This window comes from Pelobates fuscus, chromosome 2, assembly GCF_036172605.1.
Source record: "Pelobates fuscus isolate aPelFus1 chromosome 2, aPelFus1.pri, whole genome shotgun sequence".
Classification (NCBI taxonomy): domain Eukaryota; kingdom Metazoa; phylum Chordata; class Amphibia; order Anura; family Pelobatidae; genus Pelobates; species Pelobates fuscus.
The window spans coordinates 85,490,200-85,513,508 of NC_086318.1; the positions used below are offsets into that span (position 1 = coordinate 85,490,200).

The 23,309-nt window shown below is 41.0% G+C and overlaps 1 protein-coding gene across 1 annotated transcript; it reads right to left on the reverse strand.

Moving 5' to 3' along the window:
- Nucleotides 1-927: 927 nt before the first annotated feature.
- ILKAP (ILK associated serine/threonine phosphatase) lies at nt 928-21,564 on the reverse strand. Its single transcript, XM_063442390.1, has 10 exons — nt 21,450-21,564; nt 16,163-16,279; nt 15,276-15,390; nt 14,464-14,570; nt 14,295-14,388; nt 13,144-13,231; nt 8,711-8,832; nt 2,650-2,769; nt 2,357-2,438; nt 928-1,590 (listed from the first exon to the last, which is right to left on the reverse strand). The coding sequence occupies exons 1-10, from the start codon at nt 21,490-21,492 to the stop codon at nt 1,450-1,452; spliced, it is 1,029 nt and encodes a 342-aa protein (XP_063298460.1). The 5' UTR covers nt 21,493-21,564; the 3' UTR covers nt 928-1,449.
- Between the last annotated feature and the right edge of the window lie 1,745 nt (nt 21,565-23,309).

Below are 23,309 nucleotides of genomic sequence, written 5' to 3' on the forward strand. Positions count from 1 at the left end.
TTATTATACTGCTTTTGTAAACTATTTGCTACTGTGATAGAAGGCAGCCAGGCGTATCTGCTTGCTATGAAAGCAGACAGCATTTCATTTTCCTCTGCTCTCCCAGTGCTGTCAGATTGCCACATGAGAGGTTTCTCTGCTAATACAGACTGCAGAATCAGCCTGTTTACTTAAAGACTATAGTGATCGCCAGTGAGACAAACCAAGATACATTTCTGTATTAAAACCTATCTATGAATGGGGAGCTACTGATTGGCTTATAGCAGTGATGGCAAACATAGTTACATTACATAGTTACATAGCTGAAAAGAGACTTGCGTCCATCAAGTTCAGCCTTCCTCACATACGTTGTTGCTACCACAGCTGCAACGCCGAGTCCTCTCTGTGGGTGACCCTGCCCAGTGGCACTCTGCATTTCCTGACAATCAATTTCAGAAGCCAGATGCTGCTAGGGGAACTGGAGATTCAGCTCTGGATGCAACTTTTGGGGTTAAACTGTTTGAAAGCAGTTTAACCCATTCAGGTAAGAAAGTGCCAGAGGGCCTCCTGGAACCATACAAACTTAATTTATATAAACCAGTTATGGTGGCCAGAGTGTTCTTTTAAGATTATGGTGTGTGGTATGTAATTTAAAGATCAAGAGAAAATAGTCACGAAAGCTGATTACATACAGTTTGTGATGTTAAATTATTCACATATTAAATAAAGAGTGCTCTATTAAAAAAAGCAGGGATTGACAACCATGTTGAGCTAATATCTCCCACTGCACAGTATGTTGATATATGTTGATAGTTGGCACGTGCAGCACAATGATTTCACTAACCCCCACACATGCTTTTTCCGGTTTGCAGAGCAGAGTTATTAAATTGTTTCTGAGTTGGAATTAAGGCATCAACTGGTAAATGTTGAAAGAAAAACAATCGCCAGTTCACATGACGGCCATTCATTTTTTTAATACAAAAAAATGTCATTGCAGTACTTTAACAAATGTCATGGTGAAGCGAGTTACACAGTATCTCTGACACATACCATGCATTAATCTACAAGTCACAGTTGACATTTTAACACAAAGTGCTATTTCATAATGCAGAAATGTAGGCATTTACAAAAAAACAAACAAACAAACAAAAAAACATCTTGCTATTTACTGCTACACACCTAAAAATGACATACTACATTATAAAGCACACGCTTCAAACTGAAGACACTTTGCTCTTCTTGTAATCTCACAGACATACCTTACACTCAGGGCAAAAATACTCGGCAAGATTTCTGTAGCTGTATTTTGCTACAGAATTTTTAAAACACAAATCAAACTTACTGTAAAATATTAACAATGCTAATGATTTTTTGCTTATTGAACATATGATAGAAAAACGTATTTACAACAGGTTTTAAAGCTGTGAATAGATCCGTCTGTGGTGTGGCCCCATCCATCCCCCAACTCTATCAGTGTTGGATCTGTACCAACAGAACAGTGACATTATCGGCAGCACCTCGGCGCACTGCTTCATTGGCAAGGCGGTGGCATGCAGATTCATACCGAGCATCAAGGACTGGAGGAGAGTTTTCTGAAGGAGAACTTTCTTCCTGTGACAGCAGGAAAACAATACATTAGCTAAACTATGCACTCTCCCAAGACCCTAAAGTGGATACGAAATTCACAAATATAATATACTTTCATCTGGATTACACCATTCAAGTTAAAGACACAATACTAGGAGCAAGTTGCTCAATTAATTTCTTTTTTAAATTTTTGTTCTATATTTTATCTGATTTCCTATGTATTATTTATAAAGAGCCAACAAATTCCGCAGCACTGAACACTAGGGGGACTAACAAGCAGTTGCAACAAGACCAGTTAGATGTATGGTAACAGAACGTGCTGAGCGTCCTGCTCAAAGGAACACATTCTAAGGGGAGTGGGGTAAAATGACACAATAAGTAAGTGTAAGATGGGAAGTAGGCGGTTAGAAAAGTTTACAATGACGGCATAGTATTTTACGTGACAGTTACAGGAGAGGAATCACAGTGGGTTAGTGAGGTGCTGGGAGAGAAAACTATTGATAGTTTAATTAATATCAAGAAAAGTTTAGTTTTTTTTTAAAGAGATATTTGAAAGAGTGAAAACTTGATTAGAGTCTAATTGAGCAGGGAAAAGGGCTCCATAAGGACAGTGCTGCCCTAAATGAAGGTGCAAGTGTGAACAGACATAAGTCTTCAGCAGAGCGTTGGGGCCTGATGGGACTTACTTGTGTATTAGTAAAGATAGGTAGATCCTAGCGAGCAGCATTAAGAGATTTGTGAGGAACAGAATTTTAAATTGAGCCCTATGTGTTATGGGAAGGTAATTTACCTGCACATTTGTCAAGATAAATGTTACAGCCTCTTCTGCTGAAAAGGCTTTGAAAAGCCCGTCACAGGCTAGCAAAATAAACCTAAAAGCAGAAAGAACAGTATTAGATACGATACAAAAAATATAATATTTCTCCTCATGCATAAATCATAAAAATGAACCATTCTGTGGGTTTTTATCAATAAGTCAAATCCTATTAATTATTCATAGCTGCATGTATGCTTTAATATTACATATTGTTATACTTGAATTAACTAATATAATGGAAATTAAATAAATGTATAAAACCTCACCGGTCACTTTGATTGAGTGGACATCTTTTTACATCTGGTATGTTGCTGACTCCAAGGCGCTTGAATTGTCCATCTCCAAGAGAACGCGATACCTCTAGCACCCCCAAAACTCTGCCATCTCTGTGTAAAAAAAGGCACAAAAAATGCTTAGTGTATTCTAAAACTTTTAAGAAGGAACTTATTCCTAATTTTTTAGAAGCTATCAAACTCAATAAACCATTTCCGGCAGATCACCACAACTAGCTTAGAAGTCACCATCACACTGATTCCAAAACTGTGGAAGAACCCAGAATTATGTGGAAATTACTGCCCATCTCATTAATAAACATCGATCTGAAATTATTCACTAAAAGGCTAGCTTTACGATTGAGACCACTCCTTAAGAGACTAATCCACCGTGATGGGGAAGGCTTTGTACCAAAGCAGTTTTGGTGTATAGGTCATGCCCGTGCAGTCTAACTTCTCAATTCTCTATCATTTAGGAGTTAAATCACTTTGTTCATGGAGACCTAGGTACACCTCCCTGCAGATGACTTGCACAGCCTTCCAAAACACTTCATGTAAAGAGTCATCTAAACTTCATTTACACTTCCTTTATTGCAAATTCTGTTTAATCTATAATTTCTTATCTCCTGCTCTGTTAATAACTTGCTAGACCCTGCTGCAAGAGCCTTCTGTATGTAATTAAAGCTCAATTTACAGAGCAGGGCATAAAAACTTTTAAAGTAAGTTACATCTGATTGAAAATGAAACCATTTTGTTTTCATGTAGGCTGTGTTAGTCATAGCCAGGGGAGGTGTGGCTAGGGCTGCATAAACAGAAACAAAAGTGCTTAAACTCCTAAATGTCAGTAAGACTTCATGTGCACGATCTATACACCAAAACTGCTTCATTAAGCTAAAGTTGTTTTGGTGACTATAGTGTCCCTTTTCTACAGGCGGGTTTGAATGCGCACGCACCTCTGGCTCCACTCGGGAGCCAACGTCGATGGAGGAGGAGAGGTCACCAGCGCCGAGGGAGCCCGGTGCTGGATTAAGGTAAGCAAATAAATGGTTAATTAACCATTTATTCACCGCGGAACAAGGCCATAGTTACCGTTTAGGTGACTAGGGCTCTATAGCCTTAAGAATATATATTTGTATTCCCTATACGCTATAGTGTTCCTTAAGGAGAGGGAAATGGTAATGTGAAGAGGTTGAACAGACAGAACATGATGAGTAAATCTCAAAATAATGGTCTCATAAATAATATCAGTAGCCATATAATATTGGAAAAAGTATCATACTGTAAGAAGACAAGACATCTAAAAGGTTAATGTGATCACCAGAGGAAAATGAGTTAATAGAGGAGCAAGTTAACAGATAAAACTGCATCTCAAAAAAAACTACGCAATATATCAAGTCAAGAAGGTGACTAACAGTGAAAAACACAGCACTGAGAGAGACTTGGGGCATATTTAGCAGCTTAATATATTTGCCCTATCAGTAGAGTGAAGGGGTTAAAACTCATAGTGTAGATTGTTAAAGTCATTAGAGCTAAGCAAGTTAATTAGGTAATTCTACATGTTTCTAAGAGGAAAAATGAAAAAATGAAATAATAAAAATGAAAATAAGGCATCCAGGGCAAATCAATTTGCAACCATATAAGATTATTATGTACATCACACCACTCATTGTCATAACAGACAGACTTTTCCTCGCATTCATGTTTGTATGAAGAGAACTGTTCATGATGAACAGTGCATATACTATTTCCAATGACAGAGGTAAAGGACAGCAGCTTTACATATTTTCTCTCTGTTTTGCCCTATAATCTGAGTATTCTCGATAGATCTTATTTGTCTAGTCTCATTTCCTCTAAGCCTTATTCCGCTCATGATTTGGGACACACATGAAAAATCTCTTGCACTCAAAAGGGAGTCGATACAGAATGGTATAGGAAAAATATATCTTTATTATTAAAAAATATACATAACAATTAATTAAAACACGGCAGGTAGCAAAGTGTAGTGCCACTGTTATTAACCCAAGGGGAAGCCATGCCTAACTTAGCGTTGCTCAGACGTGAAGCGCATTCAGCTATCTCAACAGCCCTGCATGTCACGTCAGACATTTCAATGCTCGTTAAAAAACAGCGCTTAACGACTTAACTCTAACAGTCGGCCGATCATTGCAGCTTAAAAATAGAGACAAAAGTTTGTAACAATGATTGACGGGGTAACTAAGATGTGGGTATCCATTTGCAGGATAAAAAGGCATTTTATTTTTCACACCACATAAATACGCATTTTTTTAAATATAGGTTTCACTAAACAGAATATTAAAGTCCGGGGAAGTGACAGTGCCCTTTAAGTGCACTCTAAAAGATTGTCTGCCTAAAGGGATTGGAGTTAAGCCTAAATTGTCTACAGGGTAGTGCTTTCTGTACATACAAAACCAAGACATGGGCAGAGCGCTATCTGCAAGTATGGCTCTAACTGATAGCTGGCATTTCACTGAATTTGCTGACTCTGCAGAACACTGTACACACCCTAAAGCAGTGGGCCCCTTGACAAATGCAAGTGGGAGGCATGTGATGATTGAAGGCAAAAGGGAAATCTTAAAAGACTTGTTTTAGCGTACAATAATATACTCACAATGTTTATGATACAGACAATTCACTTCACTATACTTTAGAACTATGACGGAGGATAAAGTAGATTGCAAGGGGAAGTTTGGGGTAAAAATGACTCCCTCCCCCCCATATAGAAACGAATCCCAGCCACCGCAATCATCACTCCCCCTGCCTACCCGGCTATGGTACGAACTAACACCTCAGGCTACAGCCTCCCATCCCTGAACGTACTCATACTACAAAAGCGCCATGTCCCATAGACAGCACAACTCATTGACAAAAGCCCCCTTAACCAAATGAGGCCCGATCAACACACTACCATGCAGGAGATACACCCCCGCGGCCGCCCCCCTATCACCACTATGACCACTGAACTACACTCTGGCACCTGTAGCACGGACAGTGGCGTCAGCCTCTAGAGAGGTACTTGTCTCTGCTCCCGACTACTGTCCACAGGTCTAGACATCCCATGCCCAAGTAAAGACCGCACATATGCAAACTTAGACAAGATAGTCAGCAAACAGTACCCAGAACAACACCCTGTCACAGCACTGACACATCACCGCAGGCACCACCATGTAGTCTAAAGGGGCACAGCTTCCCTGGCCTCCATGGAAACTAAGCTAAAACTAGAAGTCTTACCGGAGTAACCTCCCCAACACACCCACACAAAAATCTTGCAGAATTAGCAGAACCCGAAGCAGCACTGCACTCAGTGCAACTGGGGAGGGCACACAAACGCCGGAGGGGCGAAAGCACCAAATAGAATTAAACGTACTTACACTAAAATCAACTAGGCTGCCTAAACAGCAAACACATATCACACCTGGTGCAACACTAAGGTTAAAGCCTGACTCACGCTTTTACTACTAAGTATGTGCTGACACCCTAAACACCATACTAATGTCCAAATTTGCCCTTACGGCATTTATACATCTCTCTGTCTAATGCCTTTGTCTCGGTAGCCTCCAAAAGGGACTAAAAATAATTTACGTTTCTTAAGTTTATTTAGATGTACTTAACCAGAATGATATACTCAACATATACCAAACATTTTGTGCATATCATACAAACGCCTTACAAGTGTCTAATTTGTTGGAAAATGCATAGTTTGCCCCGCTATTGTGGCACTGCAAACTTCTCATGTATATTTTCTGCACAGCAAAAATAAAGAATAAAAAATAAATAAAAAAATGACTTCCAATTTTAATACAATATATAGAAATGGCATTAACAAGAAAAAAACCCTCATCAAGTTTCCCGTAGTGCACAGTGTGGTTTACGGTTCACTGAATTGGGCTATATTTTTTTTTTTAATTCTTTATTTTTGTTGTGCGGGTAGGTACAGCATAAATTCAGGCGCTACAACAGCGTATTGCAATAGTAACATACATTAGGTAGTGGCATGAAAATTCGCACATTTTTATAGGTTTAACAAGCTTAATTAAACAATTATACTTTCAGCGTAATAGTGAGTAAGAAGATTTTTCTATTTTGCTTATCATGAAAGGTATGGTACAAGATTAGGTAGAACTAAATTAGACATTGCACATTTTTTATATGAACAGGCTTAAGTTACTACAGTTATTATGTGTTTGTCAGTTTACAGGCTATGCAATATCAACATCCAGTACTGGTGTCTAACTTCTTAATTAGAGTTAAGCATGCTTAATAAGATTTAACCTTTCCTCCTCAAATTTAACGCATGTAGGCAATAGCGTGAAAAACACTGCAAGGAGCGTAACGGTGGCAGTTAGGAACATTAGATTGTAATTCAGCGTGTCTCAGTGTAAACTGTACATAACAAAAGTGAAATCATAGTTAAAGTTTGTAAGGCATAAAACATTGCTTTAGCTGCAATCCAATAACTAATAACTAATAACCTGCACGGCTAGTCAGTGCAATATGGGTTTAGTTGTTCTCAGTTCAAGATAGGCATATGCTGTGATGCGAGCGTTTGGGCTGTGTGGTATTTCCAGCGGTGAGAAATATTTTTTTGATGACTGAGTTGCAGGAGACTCCACAAAAAGTGCAAGACATCAGGAACAGTTTCAGCATAGCAGGAAAATCCAAGGAAAGTGTCTAGACTTTTACTTTCCGCATGCTTCTTCCATACAAAAAATGTGCAGTCTTATCGACACTTTCTGACATTCATCACCAGCTCAATATTGTTGCCTATCTCCTGTCTGAAATGTCTGATCTGCATTGCACGTTCTACCTTGGTGGTTTGATAGGCCCTTTGCCGCTTGTGGTTTTCCAGCTGTAGACCTCCCAGGAGACCCCTGTCTTGGTTGGCACTGGTCTATAGACTTATGCGCTGCTTTGGTTACTGCCGGTGCCGTCCACATCTCTTGAGGCCGGTCATCCTGGGGTCTGTGGCCATGCGTGGCATTCTTGGGACTGCTGGAGGGGCATGGGGAGATGAGGGGTGTGCAGCGAGGCTGGAACTCCATGTTAGTTCGGGTCAGTGCACGTCAGGCCTGTAGATCGGTCGCCTCTCCCCGTCACAACGCCCACTAGGCCTCGTTCCCAAGCAATGAATTTTCCCCAAGCATGCCTGTCCGGCGGGGATCAGCGGTCTCCGTGAGTTGACTCCTTAACACACTGCCTCCGCCATCTTGGATTCAGGCTTCGGGCCTTCTGGGTACAGCGTGGTCTCAGCGTGCGGCCTTGGGGTGAGGGCCGGGATCACCCCCCCCGGCCCACAGGGGGGGGGACCGAGGCCGGGTCCGCACTGGTGTAGCGTGTCGTTCAGGCATCGGAAAGCGGGATAGCGGAGCGGCGGCCGTCCACTTCACTCACCGCCAAGAGAGTTCCCGCCAGTTGTAGCTGAGATCTCCCCTCCGGGGGACTAAAACTCGGGGAGCAAGCCTCTCCCCGGTTCCGGAAGCCTTCTGCCATCGAGGGTCGCAGTGATGGGTAAGTTAGGTGGGCAAATTCTAGTTTGGCAGGCTTACAGGGTCGTTGTTTGCGGGAGCTGGTCTTCCCTGCGACCGCTCTGCTCGGCGGCCCGGCCCCGCCCCCCGAATTGGGCTATATTAAACGCTCTTTGGCCCCGCTCTCTTAGAACAAGTTGTGTGTGCAGCATCAATACACACAAATTAGATAAAATTAGTATAGTCAGCACAGAACTTGTTCCGGGCGGCTGGTTGACAGGTGCCAGTGTTGAAATTAGCTCTGGCCAAAAAAGAACACATGAAACCCTAAATATCTTGTATATCGTGAACCTTGAAGTTTTGTGCTTAAATACTGCAAAGATCAAATCATGGAACTATAACCACCCCAGCAAGCTAGCGTTATAATTCTTGATGAATCTAACAACATTCCTATATGTGAAATATGAAATAGAATGAATAAATGGGTGTCATAGGTAATGCATGCGAAGGACCATTATGTTGAGATTTCTAGTTTAAATATGTACAGAGAGGTTAGCTGTGATGTTTCTCACCTCACGTTGCCACCAGCCCTCTGAATCCTCATCCTCTCTTCATATTGAGTAGGATTATGCTCCTTGCTCAAACTCAGCACTGTGGGTTTCTGAGTGTCTTCATTTATCCTACAAAGCACAGCCTAGAGGAAAGAAATACTACAGTTAGAACGAAAAACAAAGCAATACAATAAACCAATAAAATAAATATTTGCCCATCCTCTTTCACATTTTTGCATGCACTTTTTTTTTTAGATAAATTTAATGTGGTGGAAAACAGCTCAAAACAAATCAATGACCTGAAATGTACAATAAAATTAATCTGAGATCTCAGAATAAGAGAGAAATATCAAGGACATGATGAAAAAGTGTAACTATGTCAATGTACAAAATGTCCCTGATGCAGTCAAACAATGACAGAAAACGGATGTCCTACAGTGTATGTGTGTACACATAATTGTGCTGCACAGACTGGTTTTTCTGTATGTTTCTGTAACACTTAAAATACATAACTAATATTTAAAGGGTTACTCCATGCACCATGACCACTTCAGTGATTTGAAATGTTAATGCCTGGAAACTTTATGTGTAGCAGGAGATATAAAAAATGCTGTACATACCGAGTCAAACCTCTCTGCTACCAGGGGTGTAAATCCACCCCAGGCAGCGTAATACACAATTCCAGATTTAGTTTAACCCATGAAAGTGTGATGGGTTTGTAAGAAGAAACTAGTGGCTATGTGCATGAGAGAATAAGGCTGTGGGAATGGAAGTAACTGGCTACAAGTTTACAAATTGTTTAGATCACTGAAGGGCACTTTCTAAACATTGCTGGGACCTTTCCTCTCCTTATAGACATCACTGTTATAATGTTCAGGCACAGAACACTAGATGTACATTTACAGAGTATCCAGAAAGTAACAGAAGTTAAATCAAACAGTGTTTGTTATTATTGCAAGATGTACTCAATGACAGCATGTCCTGAGTGACTGCCAGGATAGAACCGAAGCAAACCATTCGCAAGATAAGTCACAATCAAGTTAGTCAGTGTCTGTAGCTGGGGAGTGGTAGAAAACAGATAACAGATTCAGTCAAAAGGCATGGAGCTAAGAAAGGACACTGTTGAAAAATATCAATATTTGTACAGTTTATGACTGTTTTTTTTATCAAAAAAATGTATGATACATGCACTTCCTTAACCAATACAAGTAATATTATAAATGTGGATGAGAACAGTAATGTTTCCATCTCTACATGTTTGTAGTCACAGTAAAGAAAAGTGTGTAGGTATCTGGAGAAATTCCAGGAACAAAACAATTTAAACAAACCCCCCCCCCCCCCCAAAACTTAGTTTAGGGTTTTGCTTTTCTTTAAACATATAAAAAGCATGGCAAAGCATGGCATATGATGCACACAGAGCCAATCCTGGGCGGGTGCATGGGGTGCACAGCGCCCAGGCGTTCTGCAGCTATATGCGCACTGCCACATTAGGTCCTGCCCCTTCGTGGTAGGCCCCATCCCCTCAATTAGGCTCCACTTAGCGCCCCGGCACCTGGGACCACCAGAGATCAGGATTCTACTCGTCCCTAGCCCAAGATAAGCCTCAGGGAGGAGAGAGATGAACTAGTTTCCCCCCTCCCCAATAGCTGCCCTTAGCCATACTAAAGCAGCACGCATAACCATCCCATGCCCCTAAACCCACTACTACTGCCACTTACACTCTACTGCAGCCCCTATACCCTAATACATCTCCTAACCCACCCCTACGTGCTGCCTTTATACCCTACCACAGCCTCTAACCCACCGATACCACAGCCCTTTACACTCTCCTACAGCCCCTAACCCCCAGTTGTTGCCCCATACCCTACTACAGTCCCTAAATCCCCAATTGCTGCTCCTAAACCCTACTATAGCTCCTCACCTCCAATTGCTGCCGTAATATCCTGCTACAGCCCCTACCCCCCCAATTACTGCCCCTATACTCTACTACAACCCCTAACCCCCAAATTAGTGCCCATATACCCAACCTCAGTCCCTAACCTCCCAATTGCTCCCTCTATACCCTGCTACAGCCCCTAAACCCCCTACAAAAGCCATTTCAACCCACCAGTAGCCCCTATAACCCCACTGCAGTCCCTATCCCTACTACAGCCCATATCCCCCACTACTCCCTCAATACCTCCCACTACAGCCCCTATTCCCACTTTTACACCCCACTACACCTGCCCCAAACTGCAGCCCATATCCCCCACATTACAGCCATCCCTAAATTCATTGCTTAACACCCATACTACCGTATCCCTCAATAGATTTCCTAACCCCCAATTACAGCCCATACCCTCCACTACAGCTCCTAACCATACTTACTTCAGTCCCCACCTTCCCACTACAGCCCGTATACACCCATAACTCCTAAATTATAGCCCATATGCCTCTACTGAGATTAGATTCTTGGTCTGCCCTTGATAAGTAATTTGGGCACAAAGACTGCACTAATAAGCTATTTAGGCACAAAAATGGCACTGGTTAGTTATGTTGAGACAAAGATGACACTGATTAGCTACTTTTTGGACACAAATGGCACTGGGTAGCTGTATGGGGACAGAAATGGCACTGGAAATCTGGGCACAAAGATGGCATGGAAAAGTTTTTTTGGGAGCAAAGCTGGCATTGTAGGAAGTGGGTGACATGCTACCTTGTGAATTGGGTGAGTGGCAAAGAGTTGGAGTGGTTTCCATAGGAAATGGGTGTGGTTAAAAGTGTAGGTTTGTGAAGATAAGAAGTTAGTGATATAACCATGACCATCTGAAGGCTTAAAAAAGATTATTGCACCCAGGTGTCGGTGACCCTAGGATTAGCCCCCGGATGTACATCACTGTTTAGCACATCCTGTCCAATACTAAAAAAAAAAACATTGTTAAACGGACAAGTTAGAAAGAAGAGATGCCCTACTATACATGTGATCAGTGCATGTCATGAATATGGTGGTGCCAATATTAATAATTCTGCGGTTAAAGGTACAATATAGTCAACAGAACAACTACAGCTTAATGTAGTTTTTCTGGTGAGTATAGGCTGTCCGTGCAACCTTTTTGATGTGAACACTGCCTTTTCAGAGAAAGGGCAGTGTCTACACTGCTCCCTAGGGACAGGTCCAGTGGCCACTCCTCAGATGGTTACTAGAGGCGATTCCTGGGGAAGTGTTGCACAGTGTATGAGATGCTCTGCATGGAGACTTTCCCCATAGAGATGCATTGATTCAATGCATCTCTAACAGGAGATGTTGACTGCAAGCCAGTGTTTGGCCCCGCCCACCTCCTTGCCGATCTCAACCAATCCAATGCTTTTCCTATGGGAAAGCACTGGATTGGCTAAGATCATGAATTCTGATGTCAGCCAAAGAGGCGAATTGGGTCCGGAGCCAGCTGGATAACCCACGCAGGGCTGGAAATAATGTACATTTTCTTACCTTATAAGGGGGCAAGCCACTTAAATGGTGGTTTTAACACTATAGGGTTAGGAATACATGTTTATATTTATGACCCTATAGTGTTATTTTAAGGCGTGTTAAATACCTACACCTTCATGAACACTTCATGTCAGAAATTTTTTTTTAATAGTGTTTATTAGAGTGTTTAATTGACAGAAAAATTACAGTTTCCCTTTAAAGTTGACCAGTCATTAAAAATATGACCGACAAGATCTGCCTTAGGCTACTATTGAAATTAAATCTGCACATTTTAGTTAAATAGCCAATAAGATTTTCATTTTTAATGAGATAAGTAACTTTGCTTGTAGTCAAGTTATTTGATTATATTTAAGGGTTAAAACATTACACATTTCCTTGGTGAAATCCCGGCAACATTCATAAAATTGTGTAAGACCTTTGGTATGTTATTGAATATGTTGGTTAACTATATATACTTTGTCTTTACGTCCATGTATACATATTCCTACTTATGTGTGTTTATTGTCTGAGAACAACGTTTAATTTATGCAGGTGATTACCGATAAATTGCTAATAAATGTATAAATTGAAATATATTTAGAGAGTTACTTTTTGGTCAGTTCATGCACACAAGAAAAGCACCAGTGTAAGCATTGCAGGTTAACAAATCAAACCAGTTAACTTGCAACTGCAAACAATAAAAATGACTAATTATCCGCTTGCAAGATGACCATTTTTAACTCTGTTTCATAAATTGATTGCCATGAGGCTGAGTGCTTGTGAACAACTGAATGCCTTTCCAGGAGTATACAAATTGTGCATTTGAGTGCTATTAAATGTTCACACATGACAGCAACCACTGCCAATTGCCTACTATACGTGAACTATTAACCGGGCAAAATTTCCTGCAATCAAAAAGCATCCATGCACTTTCAGATGGTTGAAACAAGACAAATGTATTATTTTTTTCCCTCAGTCCCTGCTGACAGTTTTACAGAAGACTCACTCTGCTATCTCCAAGATTGGCAATATAAAGGACATTATCTGCAACCAGAACGCAGATGGCAGTTGTTCCGTCTTTCCATGCCGGTTTGCTGTAAGACACAAAATAATAACGAAAGAATCTTTTTGGAAATTACATTTGGTTGTAAATAGGTATAGCTATGTGTCATGATGCACACTACTCCAAGTGTGCTTGCAACTTTGTTCTGGGAGTGAAAGGGTTAATATGAATTCACTACTTGTCTGCACTAGGAAAGTAAAGATTTTAAAAAAAATAAAAAATTCCCCCTTCAAGTGACACTCCAGACCCTCAAGCACTTCAGCTTGATTGAAGTGTGTGAAGAGTGTCTTTCTTTTCCTTTTAGTTTGACAAAAAGTGGCGATTTCAATAGAAATTGGCACTTTTATAAATTAACCTGGTTACACCCCTGGATGTCAGATAAGGGCTCCCGCTACTTCCTGGTTTGTTCAGCTCAGTGGAGCTAAACTAAAGGCAATTACAGCATCTGCCTTGCAAAGACTTCTCATGGAGCTGCATAAAACATGACCAGTATACGACACCTGGTCTATTGAAAATACTGATGTGGATAAGCACTAAGCACTGGATTCTTATATTTATTGGGCCCAAAAGTGTTACATTACCAAGTTCTAGCTGTAGGTACAGCGGGGGTTCTTTGTGAAAATAGTATATAACACAGCCCTAGCAGTGCTTTTTTGATCAAAAGGGATTTCCCTTTCCTTCCATAACAGACAAAATTGCTAAACAGAATAAATATTTCAATCATTCAGGTTAACCCTAGATTCGAACAAAAAAACAAAAACAGGCAATTCAGGTATCCCTGGTAATACTGGGACCGAATCATGCCCACTGTACATGACAATATGTATATCCAATATTATTGCGGTCTGTCACAGTAGGAGAAACAGTAGGATTTACGCACTATTTGGGAAGTGTGGAGAACTGCCAAGCGTATTCCAGGTATTATACCAAAATATTTTTAAAACTTGGGTTCAAAAGTCCATTCATACTATGTGATACCTTATTTCAAGTGTTTTCACATACTTGAAAACGAGAGAAATCTCAATATATCCATCCTGGTAAAATATTTTATAAATAAATATTTAGAGGGCATTATGAAGAAATGGGATACTCACTGACTGGCCGCTTGTTTCAGGAACTCTTCATCGGTTTGTTTAAAGGCTTCCAATATGCACCTCTTCATTGCCTTCTCTACACTGCTTCCCTCGCCTACAACATTCACAAAGTCAGACTCTCACAGACACATGATAACCCCCACTATAAAGAGTTGCACCCTTGTGTTACCTCGAGGTACTTTCTTCAGGAGATTCCGATGTAGATTGTGAGCAGCAAACCGTGCAGCTCGGTTACCTCCATGACCATCAAACACCGCAAAGTATAGTAAACGTGAACTGAAAGATGGAGGGATAGGAAACAGAATTTAGAGAGAAAATATTAAAATGGCAAGTATAAAACATTAGTACTTCCTGTTTAATGGCACTGTCCTCCCAAGGGTCTAGCGTGATTGCTTTATGTCATTCATTATATTTTCACATGCTTGCTATGGCCTGAAGAACTGCACATAGTAGCAGCAGAAATAATCTGAAGCTGTTGTCTACAGCATTAAAAGGAAGGATAAATATTAAAAGCAAAAGCCCTGCACCTGACCATACATCACATTAAAATCCTCCATATTCTGAGCACCACCAGAAGGGATCAGTAAAGTTCTAGCTCCTGATTTTTTGTTTGAGCCTGAACATCACTATTCCTGTGTAATTCTCATGGGAATCTGTCATTTCTAAGCATTAGCATGTCAGCTGTGAAGCTGTATTCAAATTGCAAAACCAATGACTTTTTACTTTCTCCACTGTGAAAGTATGTTTTGGAAGACTGTGCTGGTACACGGACACTAAGAGAGCAGGAGGTTAGCTGTAAACATAAATCCTGCTTACAATATTACAAGTATAGGAGTTTTAATGACAAAGTACTTACTCTTCTTCTGTGAAATTCAAGAGGAACTGTAATATTTCCTCAATTCTTCACCCATGCAAATGCTATTAAGGCATTTACATTGATAAGCAATGCAAGACACTTAACTCAGGTTTGGGTCCACTTACATGTCAGCTGGCATTGGCTGACACTCCTGGCTTAGGTCAAATATGGTATGAGCATCCTGCAACTCCTCTCGTTCTCCTCTTCTCTCGGCTACATGAGCTTTTAAAGTAAGAAGTCCTAAAAAAACAAAAACAAATTATCAACAGCAGTTGAAAAATAGCCAAAGTATAATACTTTACACAAATTCTTATAACTCCCAGTGAGATCATAAAAGACTTCCAATAAAAAAAAAAACAATGCATTTTAAAATACTAAAAGTATTAAACATCTACATATTGAATTAGTAAGAAAACAAAATATTTCTACAACGAACAGAATTTAATGGCAATAAATGGTATTGGAGAGACCCACGACTAGAACTATGGGTTTCACCCCATCTTATTAGATGTACACTAGTTTATTTTATGGCTAATCAATCCCCCTCCCTCCATCCCCCCCCAAAAAAAACACTAAGTAGCAGAATTACAAGCAATTATGCAGATTCCCCCGCCAATATATCAAACTGACAAAACTACATTTATTGAAGCGCTAAACTATATTTTGGATTCTTTACAAGCAATTAGGTTTAGAAAGTTGAGGAATAATAAAGCTCTATTAAGGGTAATAATTACACTCTAATAGTTAATGGCTTCCTCTGTAATCACATTAGACAGTCAACATCATAGACACAATTATTAAGTGCGTGAAGCATTACTTCTACTCCTATCCATATAGTGACATCAAAAGGAATACATTGAATAGATGACCACAGATCGAAAGAAGCACTTTAGACACTACGCAAAGACTTGATGGCCAAGACAATCAATAGAGCAGTTACATATGAACACACATTGAGGAATCAGTCCCACCACACACAAATGCCATGTGCAGTTTTGAGTTGTGTGAAAACCTTTACAAACTTTCTTTTCCTGATGACAGCCTTCCCTGTCCTCCGAGTCAGTTGTTTCTGCTTTCCGCTTGCCAGTGGAGTTCAGGTGAGCAGGTCCAGAATCAGGTGGTGACAATACTGGGGATATAATGATATTTAATACAATTCATTGATAGTCACAAACGCAATTTGAAAGAATCTGTTCCTTACAGACAAACATTCAATGATCACTTTCTCAGTTTAACCCCTTAAGGACACACGACATGTCTGACACGTCATGATTCCATTTTATTCCAGAAGTTTGGTCCTTAAGGGGTTAAAAGGGACACTCCAGGCACCCAAACCACTTCTGCCCATTGGAGTGGTCTGGGTGCCAACTCCCACTACCCTTAACCCTGCAACTGTAATTATTGCAGTTTTTTTATAAACTGCAATAATTACATTGCAGGGTTAACTCCACATCTAGTGGCTGTCTACTAGACGCTGTGTGAGGACCTCCAGCGTCGCTCAATTCCCCATAGGAAAGCATTGAAATTTTTTTTCAATGCTTTCCTATGGGGAGACCTAATGCACGTGCGCGGCATTGCCGCGCACAGGCATTAGGTTACCTCAGCCGGCAGGCGGGATCAGTCTCGCCCACCTGCTGACGTGATTACAGGGAGGAGCGACGCCGACCCCAAATCACCGCCGAGAGACATCGGCAGGGTCTCAGGTAAGTGACCTGAAGTGGTTTTCACCCCTTCAGCTACCGGGGATGGGAGGTGGGAGGGAGAGGGGACCGGCAGTGCCAGGAAAACAGATTGTTTTCCTGGCACTGGAGTTTCCCTTTAAAACATACATCAATAAAAGTCAGACTGATCTCCTTAATCACAGCCTATACTACCTGCCTTGCATAATCAACAGACCTCTGCACAGCTGCAGGGATTCGCAAAAACAGGAGAGAAGATAGCAACATGAAACCAACTGCACCATAAACGGCGTAAGGAACATTAAGCAGTAATGGACCTTACAGCATTCTGTTAAAAAGAAATGGTATCTATTTGCTCTTTTTGGTCTGTTAATACACAACTAACCTGAACTTTTGTCTAAAGTTGTAAGATACATAATAGATTTGTATCTTTTAAAACAGAGTACACATTACCATTGTTAACAAAGGATTTTACAGAACAGAAACCTACACTCATTCTTGGAGAAGTACAAATAGTTTTGACAACCTCCAAAACATCTTTACCTTACTAACTCCTTGGATGTCACAGAGTAGAATACTACTCTAGTGTATCACTATTACTTATTTGCCATTGTTTTTCACCATCAGTGTGAATGTGCTCAACGTTCTAACCCGCTTCATGACTATAGCCTCCTAAACCTCCATTAAAGGACCACTCTAGGCACCCAGACCACTTCAGCTTAATGAAGTGGTCTGGGTGCCAGGTCCTTCTAGGGTTAACCCATTTTTTCATAAACATAGCAGTTTCAGAGAAACTGCTATGTTTATGAATGGGTTAAGCCTTCCCCCTATGTCCTCTAGTGGCTGTCTCATTGACAGCCGCTAGAGGCGCTTGTGTGCTTCTCACTGTGATTTTCACAGTGAGAGCATGCCAGCGTCCATAGGAAAGCATTATGAATGCTTTCCTATGTGACCGGCTGAATGCGCGCGCAGCTCTTGCCGCGCGTGCGCATTCAGCCGACGGGGAGGAGAAGAGGAGGATCGGAGGAGGAGAGCAGGAGGAGATCTCTCCGCCCAGCGCTGGAAAAAGGTAAGATTTAACCCCTTTCCCCTTTCCAGAGCCGGGCGGGAGGGGGTCCCTGAGGGTGGGGGCACCCTCAGGGCACTCTAGTGCCAGGAAAAGGAGTATGCTTTCCTGGCACTAGAGTGGTCCTTTAAATATCAATTTAAACACAACGTGAGATATATTCCAACACTGCTCTTTAATATAAGACAATAAGTAATTTATCATCAATGCTAGTAAACGATGACCCCACCACCTCAATTCCTCTTCACATATTTGTATCAGGAACTGTGATACTATTATAGCCCACTTTCTACAAATGCACTGTCACAATCATGTGCATAATCTTACTCTTCCAATAACTTCCTCCACTAAAAATGCATTTATTGATCACATGTCACTACATTTTCTTCATACAATACCAAATACTTTGGGTTTTTTTCTAAAATTTTAAATCTCATATATATTCCCTGCACTCTACCCCTATACCAGGGGTAGGCAACCTTCGGCTCTACAGATGTTTTGGACTACATCTCCCATAATGCTTTTACAGCCATATTGCTGGCAAAGCATCAAGGGAGATGTAGTCCACAACATCTGTAGAGCCGAAGGTTGCCTACCCCTGCCCTATACCATCTTATTGCTCAGGAATAGCCCCACCACCTTAAATCTAAAACTGACAACATATTTACACAAATGGCTTACAACGCTATTCAGACCGACAAACAAAATGTCATACTTTGTGTGTCTGAGCTACCAGATACATTCAATTGCCAGCTTTAATTCTTATTCACTTATCTTTTAACACCAGCATGTTTCTGCTTCCTTTCAAATTTGATCTTATATCTATTCCGACTAACTCCTCTTACTTGAAGGGCTATTTATCTCTACTCAACCTCCAAAAATGTTATGTTGCCTGTCACAATCACTGACAACTTCTCTGTATTGCACTTTCAATGAAATAATTTCCTCGAAATATTATTTATTTCTTACAAGTGTTTTCAACTATGGCACCTGCTACGATCCTTGATGTGATAACAGTTTGTTTTATGTTTCAATATCTGCATGTGCTGGTCTCCGAAAAAAAGAACACTTCACTTGATTTCAATATTATGCTGATGACACACTAATATACTACTACTCCCAAAACCCAACACCTTTTCCGCTAGCTCCAACCAGTGACTGTCTCCCTTAAAGGGACACTATAGTCACCAGAACAACTACAGCTTAATGTAGTTGTTCTGGTGAGTATAATAGTTCCCTTCAGGCATTTTCATGTAGACACTGCCTTTTCAGAGAAAAGGCAGTGTTTACACTGCCCCTAGAGACACCTGCAAGTGGCCACTCCTTAGATGGCCACTGGAGGGGCATCCTGGCTCAAGGCTGCACAGTAAGCAGCCCTGCCGTTCAGCGTCCCCACGCTCTGCATGGAGACGCTGAATTTTCCTCATAGAGATGCATTGATTCAATGCATCTCTATGAGGAGGTCCTGATTGGCCAAAATCACATTTGGCCCGCCCCCGCGTCTATTTAAGCCAATCCAATGCTTTCCCTATGGGCCATTTTGATGGTGTCACAAAGGGGGCGGAGCCAGCACCGGCAGACCAACGTGGCGCTGGTAATAAGGTTTATATAATAAGAGTTTTAAACTTTCATAGGGGGGGCGAAGCCAGGCAAGCCACTTAAATGGTGGGTTTAGCACTATACAAACATGTATTCCTGACCCTATAGTGATCCTTTAAATATCTTCAGAGACATCTTAACAGATGACAGCAAGATGTCTAATTACCACCTCGTTTGTAGCCGAAAGCTCATGAAAGCTCCACTAAGCTAAACCCGGTTTTCCAGGGCTGTGCTCATTGACTGAAAGCGTCAGCTGAGTGCTCTCCGTCAATAAGTGTAGCCCTGCACCGCCAGGCTTAGCTCAGTGCAGAGGAAGCAGAACCAGGCACGCAGCAGGACCAATGTAATTTCTCAAACTGGTCTTATATGGTTTTACCACTTCAAGTCTTCCATTTAAAGAGGAACTTTCACTTCTCTGAAATTACAACACTGAATTAAGCATTTAAAAAAAAAAAATCAACAGTAGCTTGCACTCAAGGCTCCTGGAGACAAAAAGGTTGTGGCCTATCAGGAGTCCCAGAGGAACTTCAGATATTTTCTAGTGCAACTTGAGATTGCAGGTGGTGAGAGCCAATCTTCAATTAATGCACTGCAGCACTCGGATCACTTCCTCCCAGCACTTGTGAACAGGAATCCACACTGGAGTAAAGCAGCCTGCAGCAGCTATTGCAGCTCCTCTCCTTGATCTTTACCTGGCCAGCCTGGTCTCCACTGGACCCCAGGGAAGCCACACACACTGCTAGTTATACACAGAGCTGCAGAATAATCCTCTTCCCTATAACACACATACAATCCACATACACTCACACAACCCCATAAGCAGCCTCTCACACGCAATACCACCAGCAACTTCACACCTATACACACCAAACACACAATTACACAAGCAGTCCCCATACGCAGCCCCATTCATAGGTGTCACAAACTACACAAAACATATGCAATATAATAGCCAACATACACACACCAAGGGACTTCAAGATCTTGCTTTGGCCCAGTACTACTTAAAAAGTTTCCTATCCCTGGTGTACAACATGCAATCCACATCAGCAAATCTGGGTCTAAAAGATGCATTTTACAACATAACTGACAGTTTTGCATATTAACTGCAAACAGGCAATTTAATTGATGATGTCATTAAATTCAAGACATTCTCTACAACAAGATTCCTTTACAACCTTTAACTTTGGATTTTACAATTCGATATACACAAATTACCAGTGCACAACACACACACACACACACACACACATATATATATTTAAACAGTTTTATTTACAATGAATATGAGTCCATATTCTACCAATGGTTTTGTATATGTTCAAAATGAATAGCAAGTAACATCTAGCTTTAAGTAGAAGAATTGATATAAAAGAATTCAAGGTAAACCTATGCCCAGTAACATAATTTAGCCATTATTATCTCCCACAATATATGTTTTTCTTTTTAATACTTTGCTGGTTAATGCTCTGCATACTATAATACCTTTATTGTATCAATACTAACTATAGTTGTATAATAATAGTTGTGTAATATGTTGTAACAGTCAGTACTTAGTGCACAGCCAAGACTAGTGTTCCATCCTAGTGACATACATCAGATTTCTCTGCCATATATTCTACATATATCCCTTGGCTGTTTGCATTGGTTATACAAAAATATCCCACTCCTTGTTCTCTAATTCTGCTTATTTGAAATGTATATAGCAAGACTGTACAGAAGGCATTGCTGCCCTATGAGGTGGTCATTTTATTAAAGGGGCAGTGTAATGTCCTGGTTATATGAAATGTATATAGTAAGACTGTATTGAAGTCATTGCTGCCCTATGAGAGGAGTGTTTTAGTAAAGGGGCAGTGTAATGTCCTGGTTAGATGGCACACTATGGCATTGCTATTTGCCCTCTCCATGGTAACGCCTGGCAGTGTCTGTGGGGGTTTTAAAAATGGCTGCCTCACCAGGGGCCCGCGGAGGTTCAGGCAGTTCGTCATACAGCTCCATCACTAACTGCTTGACCCAAAGCCTGGACGCCACGGCTCTTATCGCGAGAAGTGGGGTCTCGGGTTCTCCCGTCTCACGTGATCACGTGCGGGTGCGCCACGAAGTAAGTTCCCGTATACGCCGGGGACGTGTGACGTTGCTTGCGCGTACACGTCCCAGGATGTTGGTGTCTCCAGGTCTTTTACCACAATACGGGCCTGGCGGCCATCTTCCTGGAGTCCACGTTTATGACAGACCTATACTGTTATCTCCGAGTAAATGGATCCCGTGTTAGAGACAACAAATGTTTACACAGTGACAATAGTTCATAGCTATTGCAAAACATAATGAATCATTCCCTGTAACCAGTTAGAGGTTTATTAATAGAGGCTGGTAGCTGTTTTACATACAGTGGGCTATAATAAATAATCATCAGCCAGCTGAATAATATTGATTTAGGGTGAGCTTAGCTTGGGGGTTAGCTTGGTCTAAGCACCATAACCATTGCGGCATACAGTAATAGTTATGCTGCCTAGCGTGCAATGGCCGTGTGTCTGGCTTTCATATCATTGCGATATAAACCCAGCGAAGAGGACTGCATAATTAATATTTCCACATTATCAGTGTCAATTGTATCCAACATACGTCCCTAAGACACGAGTTCCCCAAGTGTTTCAACATCTTGGAATTTGAACTCCTCATCATTTGTGCCTCAAATCTTTTATCTCATGTATCACTTACCCAAGTGCATGAATGAGAGCCTACTGGGCCTACTGTATAGAGACAAATCATGCCTCCAAACATTTCAAATAGACAAAGCGGGACGCTGTGAGTGTCATTGTTTTGGAGCTCTGTTAAACACTCAGACACACTGTTAGGCAGCAACATTTTACAGGGTCTGAAACCCTTAAGCTGCAATGGACTTAAGCACTCACACATTATGCATTCCTTGTCTCTGTATATGTTCACTGCAGTGAACAATTAATGCAGTCATTATGCAGTCAATTAATGCAGTCATTATGAAGTTCAAGAAAGTATATATTTTTAATGCATGTACATCGTATATATGAAACACCGTTTTCTTAGGGGTGTATACAATAAAATACAGAATCAACCAATCATAGAAGTTTCAGTGCAAAAAGTATAATTATTCATAGAACATTATCTATTGCTGTTAGTCTACTGCGCATGTATATCACGTCTTATCTAAAATATGCAAGGTTCTTTAATGGGAAAGAAAAGGGAGGCAACTGCAACAGATTGCAGACATGACTAGGAGAGAAAATTCTTACTTTTAACCCCTGCAGACGTGGAAAGACTTAACTAAGGCAAAGGCTTTTAACCCCTTATTTACTTGTATCTATGATAAGTCCCCTTTTATGGCACTGCAGGTGAGAGTGTTAGGCAAGGTATATCCAGGTGTACTAATTATACCTGTGGGACTTTAATTATAGCTTCACCTCTATTCCCCTGCCTCTATTCCCCTGCCATCTTCCACCAACAGAACCATCAAGGAGGGCCTGTCCAGATATCTGTAGATACAGGATAATATATGTTATTAAATCCATGTCTCATTATGCAATACATCCATAGGTTGATATATATTTATTTATAGCTCTGTATGTTTAGGGGAATATTCACTAAGCATTGCATAGGTAAAACAATTAATTTCCCATCACACACTAACAACATGAAGCTCCCTATGAAAGAGAAACATTAGGATAGAGAAGAGGGACAGATTGATATGGGCCTAAAATAGGGACTGTCACTCCTAAATAGCGACATTTTGGAGGGTTGGAAAATACTAAATCTTCGGTACCTGTGGAGTGTCTTTGTAT